The sequence below is a fragment of the Patiria miniata genome, unplaced genomic scaffold, assembly GCF_015706575.1.
Source record: "Patiria miniata isolate m_02_andy unplaced genomic scaffold, ASM1570657v1 HiC_scaffold_14, whole genome shotgun sequence".
In the NCBI taxonomy this organism is placed as follows: domain Eukaryota; kingdom Metazoa; phylum Echinodermata; class Asteroidea; order Valvatida; family Asterinidae; genus Patiria; species Patiria miniata.
In genome coordinates, this window is record NW_024037052.1 from 5,368,930 (window position 1) to 5,388,793 (window position 19,864).

The 19,864-nt window shown below is 43.0% G+C and overlaps 3 protein-coding genes across 3 annotated transcripts in view; all 3 read right to left on the bottom strand.

The window, feature by feature from the left end:
- On the bottom strand, positions 1-14,525 carry LOC119721944 (sulfotransferase family cytosolic 1B member 1-like). Its single transcript, XM_038191903.1, has 7 exons — positions 14,418-14,525; positions 4,281-4,526; positions 3,222-3,454; positions 2,841-2,964; positions 1,956-2,050; positions 1,073-1,265; positions 1-364 (listed from the first exon to the last, which is right to left on the bottom strand). The coding sequence occupies exons 2-7, from the start codon at positions 4,498-4,500 to the stop codon at positions 252-254; spliced, it is 978 nt and encodes a 325-aa protein (XP_038047831.1). The 5' UTR covers positions 4,501-4,526; positions 14,418-14,525; the 3' UTR covers positions 1-251.
- LOC119721943 (uncharacterized protein K02A2.6-like) lies at positions 9,580-18,613 on the bottom strand. Its single transcript, XM_038191902.1, has 2 exons — positions 14,931-18,613; positions 9,580-13,812 (listed from the first exon to the last, which is right to left on the bottom strand). The coding sequence occupies exon 2, from the start codon at positions 13,716-13,718 to the stop codon at positions 10,176-10,178; it is 3,543 nt and encodes a 1,180-aa protein (XP_038047830.1). The 5' UTR covers positions 13,719-13,812; positions 14,931-18,613; the 3' UTR covers positions 9,580-10,175.
- LOC119721945 (mitochondrial uncoupling protein 3-like) overlaps positions 18,608-19,864 on the bottom strand; it is a 16,574-nt gene continuing 15,317 nt past the window's right edge. The window contains exon 7 of the mRNA XM_038191904.1: positions 18,608-19,244. Within this exon, the coding sequence (XP_038047832.1) occupies positions 19,148-19,244 (97 nt within the window). The 3' untranslated portion in view covers positions 18,608-19,147. The remainder of the gene's footprint in view (positions 19,245-19,864) is intronic.

Sequence of the window (19,864 nt, forward strand, 5' to 3'; positions counted from 1 at the left end):
CCGGCTGAGAGATGGTCAAATAACCCGGCCCCTTCAGGGTTAACGGTTGCCTTTTTTTATAGTTTATTTACAAATAAAGTTGCACGTCTGTAATATTGGCGTTCAAAATATTGAGCAAATAATGAAAGTTACCATTGTTTTTACGCATTATTAAAGTTACAAATATTGTTGAGAATTCATAACTGACTTTTCGACATAAAGTATAGTTGTTGCAAAAAAAGACTGCAAATTTCTAGTTCAAGGGCAGAGCATCAAAGCTCAAAGTCGAAGTCAAGACCAGATCCCTTCATCTTTTCTGCGTAAATCATGTCAAAGAGGGCGCTCTGCTCAGCCGTAAAGACCTCCTTCCAGCCCCCAACTTTACCTATTGCAAGAACAAAAGAAGAGATATCATGCTAATATCAACAAAGAAATGTCCATCTTTTTTCAATTACCCTATAATCATAACAGTCGAATCGGGCATGTTTGTCTAATGTAATTGCTGAGCAGAATCATTGGTCTTCCAAATGCTTTTTTTGTTGGTTTCAATAGGATGTTTTGTTCAAAAGATACAGCAATCGCAATACGGGTTTTGAAAAACCACTTGCGCAACATTTTTTTTATTTATCAAGTTTACAGATCAAAGTCGGTAGAATAAGTCACGATTGTTGAACAAAGGAAATACATTCTTTGTGTGTTTCTCTAACTGCCCGTTCTCACTTTCAAGGAAAGTGGCCCAAGACGATTTTCAACCCTTGAGTTCAATGAAGCATGGCGTTTGTGCCAATGCATCGATTTGAATGAAATAAAGTTTGTATGGTAGATAGATTGGATTAACTGACTTTCAAATGCAATTTGAAATTAGTCCCAAACCTGCATGCAATATACCTTTATGAATTGTTTTTTTTTCAACTGATATTTTTTTGTGTGGGACAACCTGTAGAATGTAAAGCTGTACCTGTTGATCACGTATCTCGACAGTTCATTGCAAACTAAAATCTCATATATAAAATATTCCATATACATGTACCACCTGTTACCACAGAATTAAGACATATAAAAACCCTGGATTTTAGTTTCTGTAAGACCTCACCTTTCCTCAAGTATGGCGCCATTCCAAACAAGTGTGTCATCTTTTTCCCCTTTTCGCCATGGGCTTCCTCTATATTTTTATACGTTTTCTGCATCCCGGCTAAGGTCACACGTTCTGCAATCTTATCGATGACGTCATCAGACAAATTCTTCCCCAAGTGGGCGGCAACTTTGCGAATATTTCCTTTCAGATCCTGTGGTAATAAATGATTAGAAAAATAAACGTGCCGGCATATGTGCGATCAATTATTGTGTACTCGATTATGGCCTTTAAAACGAATTCAACATTATCGGCAAAACATTTCAATGAACGGAAAACCACCAAAATAATGCACTCAGAGAGTGCACACCTCCGCCAAGGCTAAACAATTTCCCGCCATTATACGCACAGCACCAATGCACAAATTTGGTCTCTAAAACACATCCCTAAACTCAAACATGTTGTAGTTTACATGTATATGCCTGTGTTGGTCTACTACTTTTCCACTCCCCCATTGTATAAAATGGTCTAGTCCATTGACCTGTGTGGTTAGATTAGGTGGGTGATAAGGCATACAGGGTCACCGGGTCAGTGCCACGCCCACGAAGCTGGTCGATCACACAGGGTGAAAAATATCCATAATGATGGGTGAAAAATTCTGGGATAAGAAATCTGTATCCAGACTCAGATCACTTCCAAAATCTTATCGATTTATAATTGTACCAAGGACCACCCCAAAATTGTTTTCATGAAAATCCGTCCATACCTTTTGAGTTATCCTCAAACCAACCAACGCCGGGAAAAACCAACCAACGCCGGGGAAAAACCAACCAACGCCGGGAAAACATAACCTCCTTGGCAGAGTTCACAAAGGGAAACCCAATTTAAATCGAATTACATTTACCTTGTGAAGATCTTCATATTTTAGGAACAGCAAATTGTCATCATTCCGACGTTCCCAGTAACTTAGCACGTGATCAAACCAAGACCCGCCGACCACTGAGGCAAGAAAACGAGGCGCTACATTAAGACGTACAGTCACGTTGCTCGATTAGAAAGAAAAATGTAAGGATATCTGCTAACACGATCAATCACGCTTAGCACAACAATCAATGAAACAATGTGAAAGCAATAATCCGTTTTTCTTTCAATAATTGCTCGCTGAGCTTTAACATCTCTGTAAAAAAAACCACGCTGACTAGACGAAGTTTTGCTATTAATGAATGAACCTTTCTGCTGTATACCATGCAGTTGTTGGCAAATCATCGACTATTATAGTGTCTAGATCCAAGGCTGCAGTTTTTAACGGCACTTATCTTAGGCAGCGGCGCGGCGTAGCCAGGGTTCTTATCCGGGGGGGGGTGGGGGGGGGGGGGGAGGGGAAGGAGTGCGGGGGGACTGGATGGATGTTACTGTGGAGGGGAGCCCAATTTCATCCGTGCTGAAAGGTAGACAGGTTTTTTTCACCGACACCCGTCCTCAATAAATTAAAATAGCGGGGGCCTCTGGACACCATCTTTCAATGAGGGCGCTGTTTAAAACTAGTTCACGGTCACTGTAAGACAATGTATTGCTGATTTCTGCACATTTTCTCCGATTGCCAAATTTCCAGTGTGGGCCGACCGGAGGGGGGGGGGCGATTATTATTTATGGGGCGTTAGTGCCCCCCCCCGAACGACCTCCCCCCGCCCCTAGCTACGCAGCGCTGCACTAAGGCCTAACAATATATTGTATAAAGGCGAAATGAGGAAAACCGACGACGCAAAACCACAGTAAGAGGTCTACTTACTCTGTCCAGCAACCAACATAAACAGAAATCCCTCCCACGTCTGAAGTGTAGGAGTCAGGAATGGTTTGATGAAGATGAAGTAGGATACCATCAAATCCTTGGGGTTCCGAGCCAAGTAAAACATCTGGGTAAAGAACAACAATATTGGAAACAACATGTATTTACGCCAGTGTTATACCTATAGCTTTTGACAATTAGGTCATCATGATTGAGAGGTGAAGGGTTCCCAACATCGAACTATTGTCGTTGGAATGAGTCTGTTACAACTAAACTTATAGCAGTCGTCCTAGCTAATTTATGGGTGGTTCCACTATAGTTTGGGCCATTGCTAAATTTGGGGTGTAAGTTGTAACGCGTCCAAAGAATGGCCGCAGAAGTTACCTTGGGTTTTTTGTCCATGACCTGTGGAGGAAGCAGGTTCGGCAGGCAGTGCGTACCCATTATCCGAGGCGATGCCATCGTTTCTAAGATCTTGTAACCAGGAGTGGCACTTGCAAATTTCGACGGGTCGGCTTCCATGGTGATCTCAAGCACAGCCGACATGTTGGTGCGGTCAAAATCGTCCCGTCCTTCGCTCATGACGTAGTCAATTATCTCTCCGAGCCAGTGAGTCCCTTTTAGGAGAAAAATGTACTTTTATTTTCGAATGAGTTTGAGGCCTGATGATAAATCAGTTCGCGCAGGGTGGGCTGCCAGTGTCAGTTGCCGTCCCTTATAATGTGGGACAGCAAACAAGTCTACTCGCAGGGGATTACTTTGTTAAAAAGATGAATCGTTAAGATAAAACAGACAAAGTGAAAACTACATAAACGTCGTTAATGAGCACGAACAGTCCTTTTAACAAGATGGTAAGATGTCTAACTAGAAAGCACTCAAAGAGTGCAAACCTCCACCAACAATTCCCTGCCATATTGTCAGTACTACCAAAAAAATACTCGAATATTAATGGTGAAGAATCATTAAAAAATCCTGGATCCAGACCCAGATCCGGATCACTTCCAAAATCAAATCGATTTGTACTTGTACCCAAGGACCAACCCCTAAAAAATGTCTTGCAAATCCGTCCATACTATCTTGAGCTATCTTGTTAACAGTCAAACCAACCAACCAACAAACCAACCAACAAACTAACCAAATCCTATGAAAACATAACCTCCGTGGTGCACTGGTGGAGGTAATAAACGGATTTGTTTCAGTTTAAAATAAAACGAGAACCGTTTTAAATACAAGTAGGCCTAAATTCGTTTTGGAGGAAATTCAGTCCCGATTCTGAGTGTGTCAGTCATTCTGTAACTGATAAAGAGCGGCTGTCTCACGTTAGTGGATTATAATTTGCCCACGAGTAACAAAGAGGGGCGGAGGGCTAGGGAGGGTGCACCGTGCCCGGAGCAGGGGCCCGTCGGTCAATAGGGACAAGAGCTCCATGGGCATTTAGCTTACCTGACTTTGGGAATGTCACCATGTAAATGTCATCATCTCGAACTTGGAAGGTTTTGAGTGCATCGAAGTTATCTCTTGGCATGAGCCAAGCGTAGTGATTACCGTCGAGTTCATGTACGCCCCTCAATGCATTGAATTCCTGGATCTCCTGCAGCAGTTCGGTATGGGTCTTACCGTTGATGGTTGCAGGAAGCAGCGACAGCAAGGGATTGGCAGCCATTTCTACGTGGTTTGATGAAGCTTCAGCTTCAGGATCGAGAGACAAAGGGAGAGAGATGAATCTGGGAAGGGAAAACTGATGTGAACCGGTGCTAATATGGCACTGAGTATGCGCTTCACTCAGAGCCTATGCGCGTTTGCATACAGATATACATTGTACATGTACATCGAGTCTTATCTTCGTAATGCTAAAAAAACAGGATTAAACGATGGCTATCAACTTTTCTGATGTTATTTCTGGCATCTTGCAGTGGTTAAACATCACTTGGTGTATGTTCGGTGATCTGCCAATGTATACAGATGTTACATAATGCTCACCATTTTTAGCAACAATGCAAAGGTTGGAGAAAGATTCCAGTATGAAAGATAAAAACGTGTAGATTAGTCACGGACCGCGTCCCGAGAGCCCACTGTCTTATCGAAACGTTAATTGGAACGAACTGCCGGCAGCTTACCTAAATTATTACCATGTGTATATATATATTAACCCCCCAAAACAATTATTGATAACAATAACGCGAGCCCTGTCCCGTCAGGCCCGGATTACCCAATAGGCACAGCAGGCACTGTGCCTAGGGCCTACGAAATATTGGGGGGCCTACGAAAACATTTGGGGGCCTACGAAAATACCGCGGTATGCCATAAAGCACATAAAAAGGACCTACACACACAAGTGTGTATTTGCTTGCAATCGGGACCCCTATTGCCCCTCTTTTGTTTGTACTTTTTTTAGGAAGACCTCCCATTATATTTTGTGCACGATTGCCAAATTGGGGACCTTTGGGAATTGGGGACCCTATTATTTTGTCATCTATTGTTCAACGTCCCCCGAATGCAGAAACAAACTCACACACACACGCAGGTTTGTTTATGGTGTAACTCGAGGATTTTCTATTGATCCTCTCCCCTTTTCCTTTGTTTATACTCTAACTTTTTTGCAACAGCTCTCATTGGTTTTGTACACGTTTTCTAATCGAGGTCGTTCTCGATTTGGTTCCTGTCCTCAATTCATCGATGATGTTGTACGTGCGTGTCCTCGATTTACACCATGAACACGAATACCAACGCCTTACACAGAGAAAACTTTTTGTTAAGGTTTCTCTTTCAGAATTTTCGATTTCACCAACTGACGCTGTACAGCATCTTGGCATAGGCCCTACATGTAGGTATACGGGAGTATAATATTTACGTGTAAAGTCTAGTCTGTCGTTCTGAAGCACGGAGACAACCACGGGTGTCGATCGGTGGGGGACGGGGGGACATGTCGTCCCCCAACTATTTTCGTTCCCGAGTAATAAATTGTGGCATACATTTGATTCAATAGCTCCAAATAGCTAATTAAATGTCTCCAAACTCGAAAATGATGTTTAAATGATGAAACAAATTGGGTTAAAAGTGGTCAAAAATTGCCTCTGATCGCACCACGTACAGAGCCTCTAGAATCCAATAAGCGGGCCCCGAACCACACGCCGTTTAGGCTTCACACTCGCATAAGTTCTGATCAAGATACACAATGGGGATTGCATGTATGCCTACTATCCCCACTTTTGAGAAGCGAATGACGCCTTTTATGAAAACAGGCTTTTAGAGCTATGACCTATACCAGTTTGGCCTGGCTTGATTTGTACAGTGCTTAGCCTTGGTCAAGGCGCTAGTTGTTATTCATCCTGGCCGTAGAGCGATAAACGATATCCTCGCTAGCGCTATGCATGCGGTGCATTAAAAATACAGCGCGAACAGCGACCTCACGCGACCACCATTTCTATGCAAATCAGTTGGACCCAATCTAGCGCCTTGGTTCAATCGTCGGCAAAAGCTTATGTTTTTCTTTATTTTGCGCTGGATTTCTAGCGCACGACCTCGTATGCGAATACAGATAAGTGTAGGCGGGGCTAATATGTGGAGTGTCCAATCACACCTTGGTAAATCCGGACGTCATCAAATTATTTGCAGCAACCTCGTCCCCAGTGCTTACTTTATTTCCAACCGTGTTTCCAATAGTAAACCCTGGATAGGAAACTTTCTTCCTGTATCCTGATTGGATACCGCAATTGGCTAGTAATGGATTTTTATTGTGTACTTGGTGCTATATATTCACAACGTGCAGTACGTGTTTTCGCGATCATTCGTCCACGCCTTCTCGAAAATACTAATTTCCTTTCCAATTTGCTCATATTAATATGAAATATGATACTGCATGTTTTCTCGATTAGATCGTAACAGTTTGATTTCAAAAATCGTGTTTTCGTAACTCACGCCGTGCTCGCGCTGCTACGAATTGACTCTGTTTTTACCCCAGACACCGCATACAAAAACAAACGCTAATGTGTAACGCATATCCAGGCACCAGACTGTTCCTAATTTGCATACGTGTGCAAAAATCTGGCACATGCAATCTGGCACATCCAATACCAGGGTGAGAGAGCAGGTAGTGGTGGGCGCATACTGGTCGACACCCTGGGGACGAGGTTGTATTTGCAGCTATTCATCTTTTGCGGACGTGACAGGAACCACAGTTTTTGTGCATTGGTGCCGTGTGCAGAGACACACAACGTGTACGTGTATGGATTATGTACGGTGCCACGTTTCACTATGCAAGTTTCCACGCAACCAATAAGAAAACGACATTTAAAGTCAGCTAAGGCTATTAACATAATGAACACACCCCCAAAACCTCACATGGACGATTGAACCAAGGCGCTAGATTGGGTCCAACTGATTTGCATAAAAATAGTGGCCGCGTGAGGTCGCTGTTCCCGCTGTATTTAATGCACTGCATGCATAGACATAATTATGATTGCATGCATAGCGCTAGCGAAGATATCGTTTACCGCGTTACAGCCGGATGAATAACAACTAGCGCCTTGACCAAGGCTATACAGTGCTTTGTACATTAATAGCATAGGACGGAGTAGCTGCCTACGGAACACTGGTGCCTAGGGCCTACGAAACACTTAATTATGGCCTGTGTACTGTAAGCAAAGCATTATAATATTAAAGGCATATATTATGATCAATAGCATTGATCCAAAAAGTAACCTACCGAATTATTATCAAAAAAACTTATTTATATTAAAGATCGTACGTACTGGTATAAAAAAAAAACACCAGAAGAAATAAAGAAATGTATATAGGTGATTTCAAACGATTAATCAAGTGACTCATCGTTAGAAATAAAGAGTTCCTTTGACGAAATTGTGTTTCGTGATCAAATCAAATATTGTTTTCACTGTTTTCTCGAAAAGCATAATAGCCCCCGATGAGCTGAACCGTCAACATATTAACTGGTTATATAGGCTTTGATGTTCTTCTTTGGAATTTGTGTGATGTTATTATTAGAAACGAACAAAATGCATGAAAAGCGGATGACCTTGTATAAGTTATGCATTGATTGAAAATATGATGTGCAATAGTGTTCTTTCTTGGCCTTTGCCAATTTGAAACATTGTGGGGGGGGGGGGGGGGTTGCACTTCCCCCCCCCCCCGGCCATGCGCGTCGCCAGGATTTTTTTCTAGAGGGGGGGCAAAACATATTTTTCCCAAAAAAATCATGTATTTCTCGACAAATTCTCGATTTATCAGTTTAGAGGGGGCAGGGACATTTTGCCCCCCCCCCCTACTCATTAAATTTACACCACTATGACTTCGCGCCTCTTTTTCTTTTCTTTTTTTCTTCCTTTTCCCCCCTTTTTTTTTGGGGGGGGGGGGGGCGCTTTTCCGGGGGGGGGGGGCAAGCGCCCCCCTTGCCCCCCCCCCCCCGCGACGCCCATGCCCAGGCCCAGATTTACCCAAGTGCCTCTCCGTTGCGGACATGATGTGCCCCCTCGAACACTACATTTTCCCGCTTACCATGAAAACAAAACTGGCCCCAAAATTTCGGATAATTTGTTTTCAGTAAAAGTAACCATTTCCCAAAATGGTAGAGAGAGTTCTGATATAAACGAGTTATATGAAAACCAATTCCCAAAACCCTTATAATGCGCCCTGAAACTTGAATGGGCACATAATGCATAGCTAGTTTGCATAATGGCCGGTTTTGAAGAGCGCCCCCTATTTTGGAAGATTGTCCGGTGAAAACTCGTGTCGACATTTCAGCACGGATGTGCCCCCCCCCCCCCAAAAAGCTAAATACGCTGTTGCACCGACGGAAGATGCCTTTTACTGAGCAAACTGCCCCATTTTGGAGATCACCCCCCCCCCCCCAAGTTTGAAAACCGTTCCGCCGCCGCTGCAAAGATGGATGAGTAAAGAGAAACCAGTGCCAGTTGTACATCCGATGAAACCAGCTGAGGCTTTAGATTGGTCATTTGGTTTTGGTGGGAGGCGCTTAAATGAATCCCCATTCAGTTAACCTATTTTTGTTGATTTCAATTTCTAAATTCAACAGTACAGTATTCTATCAACAAAGGCTTTTGTTAAGGACGAGATCAACAAGTTTAAAAAAAAAAAAGTGACCCTTGATGAACGCTCCCGGATTGATGGAACTCGGAAGGGTTATGAAACCTCGGTTTCGTTTAAACCTAAAAGGGCGATTTTATGAACCAAGACAAGTTACGTATGCATTATGTATACTTTCACACGGATCGCTTTTCATCATTTGGACATGGTCGGGCGATAGTAGAGTCTGAGATCGATGGCCGTATTGCGGTTACTAATATTTTTTTTTTACCATTTTCACTCGTACCCCCAATCAAAATCGTCAGATTTCACCCCCAAAACGGTCTTCAAACTGCCTTATGCGCCCCTATAGGCTTCAGTGGGAAGTGAAAATACAAATACCTTTGAATTCAGGAAAAGCAGACTTGTTCATAGCTCTGGCTACACTGTTTCCTGGCAAGCATCAGACAGACCAATCATAGGGCACTTTTGATTAGTCACCAATCCAGGTGACCAATCAAAGTGCCCTGAATGGTCAATGTCTGAAATCGTCCTCTAAAAGCGAAAACGAAGTCTTTTAAACGAATCTGAATGACCATAAACGAAAGGTGCTGCTCAATCCCTTAATTGATTGAACTGAAATGGAATCGAATGCTCTGGTAGCGAAAATGAAACGCATTGAAGAAAGTTATAGACTCCGATATGTTGGGAACTATTCCAGGTTTATTGGACAACACGAGTTCACGTACGAACAGTGAGCGGCCATGTTAGGAGTGATGCATGCTGGGATACATGGATTAGACTTGCTACAATGCATCGATTAGATGGGAATCGCTACATCCTCTCTTCTAAGTTTAGTTTTAACATTTTGAATAAAACAGCTTTATGAAATAAACATTTGTTTGATCAGTGAATTTGTAAACTGGAGTCTGGTAATTTAAAGTCCGAGTATTTCACTGATTTGAAAACACTTAATGAATATTTAAAAAACACACTGGTTATGTAAATGTACCAAGATAAACAATTACTATCCTTTCCTCTAAAAAACAAACAGAGGGTTAAACCAATAATATAGTAAAAAAAACAAAAACAAAACTCAAATGCCCTCAGTACTCGATGTGTGTACAAGGGATTATTCTGCCCTCATCTCTGTAGTGTACAACACATAACACATGTTGAGTAGGCAAATGGAGTTACTAACAGTCCAGTAGTCGGGGACAGTCCAAAGTTATCAGCTTAAAATTTGGATCAACAACACAAATCCAGTGCGGGCAAAGCAATAACAGTCACACAAAACTGTTAAGTGTACATGTATTTAGGATTTGGCTTCGAGATGCGACCGGAGCGAGTGAGAACTGGCTGTGGTGGAGGTGCGTGGGGGATGGCAGGCTGAGGCAGTGGATCCTGTGGCGGTAAGTAGAAGTCAGGTGAGTGTTGTTGCTGTGGAGGTGGTTCAGGGACTGGCAATAAGTGTCTCCGATTGCGGCGGTAGAGTGTGCCTTGGGCATTGACGATGTACGATCTGGGGTTTCTGGAATGCTTTTGGACAATTCCAAGCTGGTCGTGCCCTTTGGGTGATTGTAGACGAACAACTTGCCCTGGTTTCAGTGGTCGGAGGGGCTTGGCTGATTTGTCGTATGTAGACTTCTGTTGCTGTTGCCTCTTGCGTAACTGTGCTGTGACGCGTGTGTAAATGGCGGGTTTAAGGAGTGGCGTCGGGGTAGGGATGGTTGTGCGAAGACGCCGTGACATGAGACGTTGGGAAGGTGAGCCAAGCTGGGGGTTGGTTGGGACATTGCGAATGTTCAGCAGGTTTCGGTAGAGGTCTGAACCGTCGCGTTTTGTCTTCTCGAGGAGTTGTTTGGCGCGCTTGACAGAGCTTTCTGCAAGGCCATTGGACTGGGGAAAATGGGGACTGCTGGTTGTATGCTGGAAGCCCCATGACTGTGCGAATTGTTTGAAGGCGAAGCAATCAAATTGTCGCGCGTTGTCACTGATAACGATGCGGGGGATTCCATGGATGGAAAATTGTCTCTTGAGTACCTCAATGACTGTAGAGGCACAGGTGTTGTCGAGTGAAGCGAAGTCAAACCAGCCGGAGTATGAGTCACCAAGGGCTAGGTAATCCATACCGTTCCAATGGAATAGGTCAACTCCAATGTGTTCCCATGGTAGGCTGGGTGGGGGGTAGCTTTTCAGTGGTTCTTTCTGTTGATGGGCTTTGGTAGCGTTGCAAACTGTGCATCCAGAGACGGACTGTTCGATATCAAGGCACATTGATGGCCAGTAAACTACATCTCTGGCTCTGCGTTTGGTAGCCTCGATGCCCGGGTGACCTTCATGCAGTATTTGGATGTATTCTGCGCGTAGTGACTTGGGAATGATGGCCTTATGTCCCTTTAAGATGATACCGCGGTCGAGAGCCAGTTCATCTCTGAACGCGAAGTAGGGGTGGGCCTTTGGTGGGGCATTGTTGATATGCGAAGGCCATCCGCGACTGATGACAACAGTGAGCTGTTGCATGGCAGAGTCACAGGCAGTTGCTTTCTTGAGCTGTTCAAGTCGCATGTCAGAGATTGGCAGGAGGGTCATGACTTGCAGGTCATCAGTTTCAGTACCGGTCGTTGTCAAGGGTGCACGTGACAAAGTGTCGGCAAGGAACAATTCTTTTCCTTTCTTGTACACGAGGGTGATGTTATACCTCTGTAACCGGAGAAGCATGCGTTGAAGCCGCGCAGGGGCACTCAGCAGAGGCTTTTTGACGATGGTGACCAATGGTTGGTGGTCAGTTTCGACTACGATGTCTTTACCGTATATGTAGTCGTGGAACTTGGTGCAGGCAAACACAACTGCAAGCAGTTCTTTTTCAATCTGTGCGTAGCGTTGTTCAGTGTCACTCATGGTACGTGAAGCATACGCGACAGGGGCACCCTCTTGTAGGCAGGCTGTGCCAAGGCCAAACTTGGAGGCATCGCAGGTCAACGTGACTGGCTTGCGGACATCAAAGTACATGAGTGTCGGCGCATTAGCAATCTTGTCCTTGATTGCTAGAAATGCGGCATTGTGTTGCTCTAGCCAGCACCAATGGATGTCACTATGTGTGAGCTCGCGTAGTGGGGCTGTTAAGTCGCTCAAGTTGGGTACAAACTTGGCCAGGTATGTCACCATGCCAAGGAAGCGTTGTAGGGCAGTAACGTCAGTGGGTGGAGGCATGTCGGTGATAGCACTGACTTTAGCTGGGTCAGGCTTAAGTCCACTGGCGGTGAAGACGTGACCGACATATGAGACTTGTTCAAGACCGAAGCGGCACTTTGTGGGGTTGAGGCGCATGTTGATTTTGCGTATCCGATCAAGGACAGTTTTGAGGTTTCGATCATGTTCCTCTTTAGTGCGTCCACCAACTAGTATGTCATCTACGATGATGGAGCATGGCAGATCGGCGAATATCTGCTCCATGGTTCTCTGGTACACATCGGAGGCAGAACAGAGGCCGTAGGGCATGCGAAGATAGCGGTATCTGCCATATGGCGTGCTGAATGTAGTCAGCAGTGATGATTCGTAATCCAAGGGGATCTGCCAGAACGAGCATTTAGCATCAAGCACTGAGAAAACTGTCGCACCATCCATCTTGGCAGCGACTTCCTCTACTGTTCGGGTAGGGTGGTGTGGGCGTTTCAGTGCTCCGTTAAGGTCGCGAGGGTCGATGCATAAGCGGATTTCTTCGCTGTTTTTCTTATGAGTCGCGACCATGGAGGAAACCCAGTCTGTCGGTTCGGAGACTGGAGTGATCACGCCTAAGGTAGTCATCCGTTGCAGTTCGGACTTGACCTTGTCTTGCATTGCAGCAGGGATGCGACGTGGGGGTCGGACAACCGGCGTAGCATTGGGGTCTATGGTCATGGTGTAGATGACTGGTAGTGACCCGAGCGAGCTGTCAAACAGGTCTTCGTAGTCTTTGAAGACTTGAGGCGATGTGGTGTCATTGGAGACATGGTAAACCAAGTTATTGACAGACAGCAGGCCTAGACGGAGGCAATCGGTTAAGCCGAGGATAGCTTTCACTTGTGTGTCAACAATGTGAAAGTCAATATTGTGTTCAGTCTGCGATGAGTCAATGCGACATGGCAGTGTAGCTAGTCCAACTGTGTGGAGCTCGGTTCCTCCATAAGCGATTAGCTTGGTTGACTTTGAATTATCAATGGACTTAGGTGGTGCGATGACGTTGTAAACATTCATGGGCAGGACGTTACAACGTGCACCAGTGTCAAGTTGGACAGGAACGTGTGTGTTATTCACCACAAGCGTAGCGTGGATGTCATGTTTCAAGTTCAAGTTGGTGTTGTCCACGGCTCGAACGTAAAATAATTCTTGCTCATCCACGGCAGGTTCATCTTCCTCCGAGTATGAATCGGGGTTTACTGTGTAGACGTGGCGGCTGCTTCTGCAGTAATCAGCATAGTGATTCTTTTTGTTACATTTGTGGCAAGTCTTGCCATAGGCTGGGCATTCGCGCCTCTTGTGAAAAGTTCCACAATTTCCACAAGGTTTTCTGGGCTTTTGCTGCTGTGTAGAACTACTGCGTGCAGATGTCTGCCGTTGATTTGACCATGTTGGTCTGTTTAGGCGTTGAGCTTGTTTCTTTTTGAAAGCGTTGACAGTGGTATTTGATTCAGCCATTGTGCTGGTAGAGGCTGACAACATCTTTGCCTGATCACCTGCGAGCTGCATTGATTGTGCAAGTTCCACTGTGCGCTTGAGGTCAAGTTTGTCCTCTGGTTGGGCAAGCAGGGATTTCTGGATGCGTTCATTCTGCACGCCACACACAAGTCTGTCTCTCAGCATTTCATCAAGGTTTTGGCCAAACTTGCAGTCACTGGCCAGTGCACGTAGTGCAGCTAAATATTCGGCGATTGATTCACCAGATCGCCGACAGCGGCTGTTGAATTGAAAGCGAGCAATGATGCTAGACTTTGTGGGTTTGAAATGCTTCTCAAGTCTGTCCACTAGTTCTTGATATGTAGCTTCGTTTGGTTTCTTAGGGGCAAGAAGATCGCTAATCAGCTTATATGTTTGTGAACCAACGACAGAGTTGAGTATGGCCCTTTTGCGTGCTGCGTCGGAGATATTGTTCGCCGCGAAATATTCGCCGGTCATACTACACAGCGTCAACACAGCGTCAACACACTCCAAAGCGTCAACACAGCGTCAACACAGCGTCAACACAGCGTCAACACATCCAAAATGCATTAAAATTGACAAAAGCAGTATGTAACCCATACAGTATGGACAGAAACAAGATTTGTGCTTAAAATCAATAGGTTAAACGTCTGAAAATCGCGATTTTTAGTTCAAGAAAATTGGCTCTCCGTGCCGCTCCGAAATCAGCTGCCGAACACCCGCCATGTTGCCTCAGTGGCAGCGCGGACCATACCATTATTCTAAAGGGTGATAGCGTTGTACAATAAACCAACAGAGAGGGACGCGGCCGGGGTCGCCAGTGTTAAAAATATCTGCAAAGACCAAAACATAAACACAACTCACAAAATAATGATCTGCCACTCCTCCGATCTTAGTCCTCACACAGATCTGGTATCCCTCTGTCTAGTCTGCAGCAAGGCGCCCTCTGTTGTTTATGACAAGATAATGTCATTACCTTCACACCGTACCCCTACTTGAAATGGTGTAGTCCAAGCTTTGTGCGAAGTCAAGATGGCGGACAACGGCCGTGCAAGTTAAGGTCATTTTTTTCGCGTGAAAATACGATATTTTTAACAACGAAATGGAAACTCAATCCAATGGAAATTCTCTTTTATTGTATGTTTCACAATTATATGCCCTTTTTGTCAATTCAGAATGTGTTTTAGATGTGTTGACGGTGTGTTGACGCTTCTGTCATGTGTTGACGCTGTGTTGACGCTGTGTTGACGCTGTTTAGTGCGACCCATATTCGCCGAGACGATCAGTGTACATTTCCCACGTCTCTTTCTTTTCACAAAACTCTCCAATATTGCCGAAAGTAGCCATGATGTATTAAGAAACGAATCCTGTACTTACTGACACCATGAAGAAAGTTATAGACTCCGATATGTTGGGAACTATTCCAGGTTTATTGGACGACAACACGAGTTCACGTACGAACAGTTACGAACAGTGAGCGGCCATGTTAGGAGTGATGCATGCTGGGATACATGGATTAGACTTGCTACAATGCATCGATTAGATGGAATCGCTACACGCATGTTCAGAGTGATTCCCAAATTCAGACGAAAATTAATGAGTTTCAGAAGCGAATAAACATTTTAGGAAATTGGCCGGGAAAACCTATATATTCTTTCTAGAAATTTTGGTAAACATAAACACGAAGGTCTTGAAACCAAGACTACCAAAATGTGTAAGAAATCGCCGCCTTTTTTTCTATGTTCCATAATTTCATCCCAATAAATACATTTTGGTGCCAAATTAACTGCTTATAATTTGTAAGAGCGCCCTCTGTTGATCGCAAAGTTATAAAGAAATAGCTACTTCTTTTGTCTTTATATTAATAACAACACAAGACACACGATAAGAACATATGTCAAACCTTGACAGCGAAATGCTAACTTTTGAAGTTATGTGTTAATTCATTTCAACACACCCATTCGGACATAATCAGATAATAACAGGACGACTCTAGACAACTATATATAGACTATGGCCCTACCTTACTAGCGAACCTAAGTCAGGGCATATTTGAATGACTGTACAATGAAAAAAAGAAGACAAATTTGAACACATGTTCCCCATAGAAAAATGATGCCACCGGAATTTCAGCTACACTATTAATTTGTACCATCTCAAGTTACTTCAAATTTCAGCAAAATAATAATAATACGTGTGTACTAATAAAGATTTTTTTTTACAATTTTAAGTTAAAACTGACAATTGGTTTGCAATAGTCCCACTAACTGGGGCGCTAGAACTCCTTTTTTGACATTTGGGATGTTGGTCTGTCGTACCAGTTTAGTGGCACTAGGTTTGTAAAACAAATTTGCCGTTAAAATCGAGAAAACAAAAAAATTAATATCTCATTGAAAAGACTATTAATATATAGATAAAAGCCTTCATTTTAAGAGCAAAACATTGTCTGGGCTAAATTTATATTAATAAATAGATTTATTCTTGGATAAATGCTGTAGTTATATATGTCTCCCATGACAGTTGTGTTTCTATATTTTGTCTTACGATTTAAAAAATTAGTCTAACAAGTTGACCATGGAGAGACACATGTGAATCACACCATAGCCAAAGTAAGTGGCAATGAAGTAAACAATCTGAGAATGAGAAATCCCTTTCTCAACAATCCATTCAAGTGAAGAAAAAAAACAGATCAGCTGTACAATATAAGAAGATTACAAAAATATCTGTTAAATTAATATACATGCACCACTATTTTATTCTCTAAAAAAACTCTGCTCAGAAGCTGAGGCTAGGTGAGTGTTAATAAAATGCATGGAAGGCAAAGAGGGCACTGGCCTTCTATGTCAAAATAGAAGGTTTCTTTATTTTTGTTGATGAATTTCAGCATCATGAAGCCCGAATGGTTTCTGAAATATCAGCCAGTAATAAATGTAGTATCGGGATAAAACTAAGTTGGTTACTAAAACAGACTATAGTTTACATTCTTGCTGTAGACCACTTCATCAAGTTCAGTTATTTCACAGCCTCACATAACACACTTCTCACAAATCATATGGTAAATTTAGCCAGATACATGTGGGTGGCTTAGTATGGGCTCCGTCCACCTATACCCCTTCAACGGTCAGAAAAGGGAGTTGTGAGAGACCCAGATTGGTTCCTGGTCCATTCACTGCATATTTGGAATGGTCCAAAATTATTGGGGGCGGGGATTAGTCTGGGAGACCATCGCAAGCTGAATTCGAACTTATTTGCACGCCGATGACGCCTGACGCTTAAGTGAAGAGGCTGTAGCTAATAGCTTTGGCCCACTTGTGCAGTCATGCAAACTTCGCGTGTGAACCAGTTACACGCTGAGTGTACCGTCCTCAGGACTCTCTTTTGTTGGCTCACAGAGCCCATAACCAAATAAGGGTGAATGTCGTTTTAATGTAGAGATGCACAAGCATGCACTGTTGTAACATTGTTGTTTCAAAGAAAGTTCAAGAGCATTGCTAGATGGCTTCATGAAATAAGCGTTCTTGGTTGGCGATGAAATGGTCTATAACAATTGTCAAACTCTCTTGTTTGTGCTTTTGTTAAGTGCATATACATACATGTACATGTACTTCATCTTCAATCATCGCTATAATACAGCGGTACGAGTACACGTGTATGAGTGTGAGTGTTCACGAGTTGCCCGGGAACTTGCCTGAGGACACGGAGCAGATGACAGGCAGTGAAGTCACCTCCCCCACGTAGCAAGGCGAGGCGAAGCCTCGTTGTTTATATTTACAAATATCTGCATAACTTTTACACTAACTTTTCTGAACAATATAATTTACATTAATCTTCATTAGGTACAAATCTACAAAAATCAATACGAGTACTGCCTGTAACTGCAGCACTGATTCCTGATGCCATTAAATTGATCCATTTACAAAATATCCAAATGATTATGCAAATTACAGGCACTTGAGGCACTCCAATTTACGTAAACATTCTTGCAGTGATTCAAAGCTGCTATTAGTCAAAAAAAAAATTTTGGCTAACTCTAATGAAAACATTTTACATTCAAATCCTGAAATTTTGCTTTTGGTGCTGGCCGTCTACAATAAGTAAATTAGACATTCCAAATGAAATATTCAGCACAGTGCATTTGTACGAAAAACAGCTCATTCTGGGTATTATTTAGATACAAATGAAAAAAGAATCCCATTTTGCTAGATCATATTCCAATACAATTCTTCCAGTACTCCCCGGCATAAGTTTGAAAATAAAAACAACAAAATCACCACTAAAAAAACAACCCTCCCCTTTCCAAATTTAAAAATAGGGTCACAAATCAAAGCTACTATACAACTGAGACTGCTAAACGTCAACTTTGATGTTGAGAATTAAAGGGGAATTTAATATTTTGACTTTTGTTTGCAAACTTTTCTCTGACTGCTTTATTAAAGCCAAGAAGTATTTTCCAACAAATCACCGAATATTCTGTTGGAGCTTGGAGCCAGCAACTCAGGCAACCAGCACCCACCTACGACAGTCACATTGATAGAGGTCAATTCAAATAGCAGTCCTGGTTTTATTATGGGATATCCATTGCTAAGATTAGCCTAAGAAGCCATATCCATGGTATAGTTTCTTGGTGGGGAAATACAGTACACAAGTCAATTTTGCTTCCCTGCTTTCCAACGTCTCCAAAAAGGAAATCAGGCATATTTTAACTCCAAAAACATCAATTTTGATGTCTTACATGTATGTGTAATCCAATAAGCCATTGCGAGTGACCTATACCCTTTGGGATTTAAATTTGAAAAACATCTGGTACACTGACTTGCTCAGAATGCTTAATGGCACATTTTAACTTTGTTTATCTCCAGACCTAAGACACTGTTCTTGCATCGCATGATTCAGGGCAAGCTCTGGCATAGTGACATAAAACGCTTAGCACCAATATCTTATACAATACAATATGTTCACAATGGGCCAATATGGCACAAAGACCCCAGACCATGCCGGAGCTGGGGTTGCTAGCGTAAGGCTTGCCCCGAAGCAAGTGATATAGTAACAGTCTCTTTGGTCGGGAGAATGCAAAGTTTAAGTGTGCAAAGCATTGGATTAAGTCAGCGTTCCAAGATTTTATTCAAATTTGACTCGCAAATGGCTTTTTCAGTAGCTAATTTCAGAGTTGCATGGCTTTTAAATGGAAGAATTTAGAAGTCACTTTGGGAGTTCATCGAAATACTCGCATTCACTGGACACAGATTCTAAACTGATTGACCAAAGTAGTGTCTACACTGTCCAATGTCAGCCAGCCAACATTCCAGCAACTTCCGGTGTTGTGTCTCTCTGGTAAAGTACACTCCATAAATCAGCTTGAGAACCATTGCCCCTTTCATCATTGAGTGTACACTCATTACAATTAGCACAACATTACAGCGAGTACATTTCAGCTAGCAATCCAGCACAATGCTTTTTAAAAACTTCATTCCTCCCAAATGCTTCACCTTTGTTTAGGTTTTAACTGATAAATCAACTTGTTGGACCTCTTTGAATGTTGCTAGCTGAAGGTCACTGACCTCTAATGACCCAGGGGTCATCTAGGCCAGGTGGGACTAGTTGAACATGATTACGCAGCCTCGCTTCAGTTGCTCATAGCAAACAAACATGGCGATGTTCCAGGAGCCAAGACGTACAAAATTCGGCATGAATCTAGAAAGGTGAAAAGGGTGATATAGCAATTTTAAAGCCAGAGTCCATCATTTGCATTTATCCAAAAAGTAACTGGCATATTTATTGTTGAAAAACTTGGTTGAAAGATAGTAAGGGGACTAAACTCCCTGTGAAATTATTCTTTCTGGCAAGCTGTCATTTTGAAGAAATCAACGAAAGAAGGCCTTTCCAACGGTGCGTCTTAAGAAGCACCGTTAATAATTTCCGTCGGATCTTCTTGTGTCTTTACCCAGGTTCATATTCATAGTTTAAAGGTGTATGAATAGAAACTGAAAATGCAGTTTCATCACACCTAGTTTTTGCTGTCCATATAGGAAAAAAATTGTTTCTTTCTTTGGAATCTGTGTTCGAGCCTTTTCCCAATCCAACTTCTTATTAGTCCATCACTTTGAATGTATTTAGACTTGCAATGGGTCGACTGCAATGCACACAGCTGAAACCTTCTTATTCTACTCTATTTAACCAGTTCGTGCCAGAGGACGTGACAACACGCTCCCAAAATATAGCCGGTCCTGATCCCCAACAAGCATGGTCCGATTTTGCTCAGCTAATGCGGCTGCATGGTCCCTGATTAGCACAGTCAAGCCACTGTGCTGGTA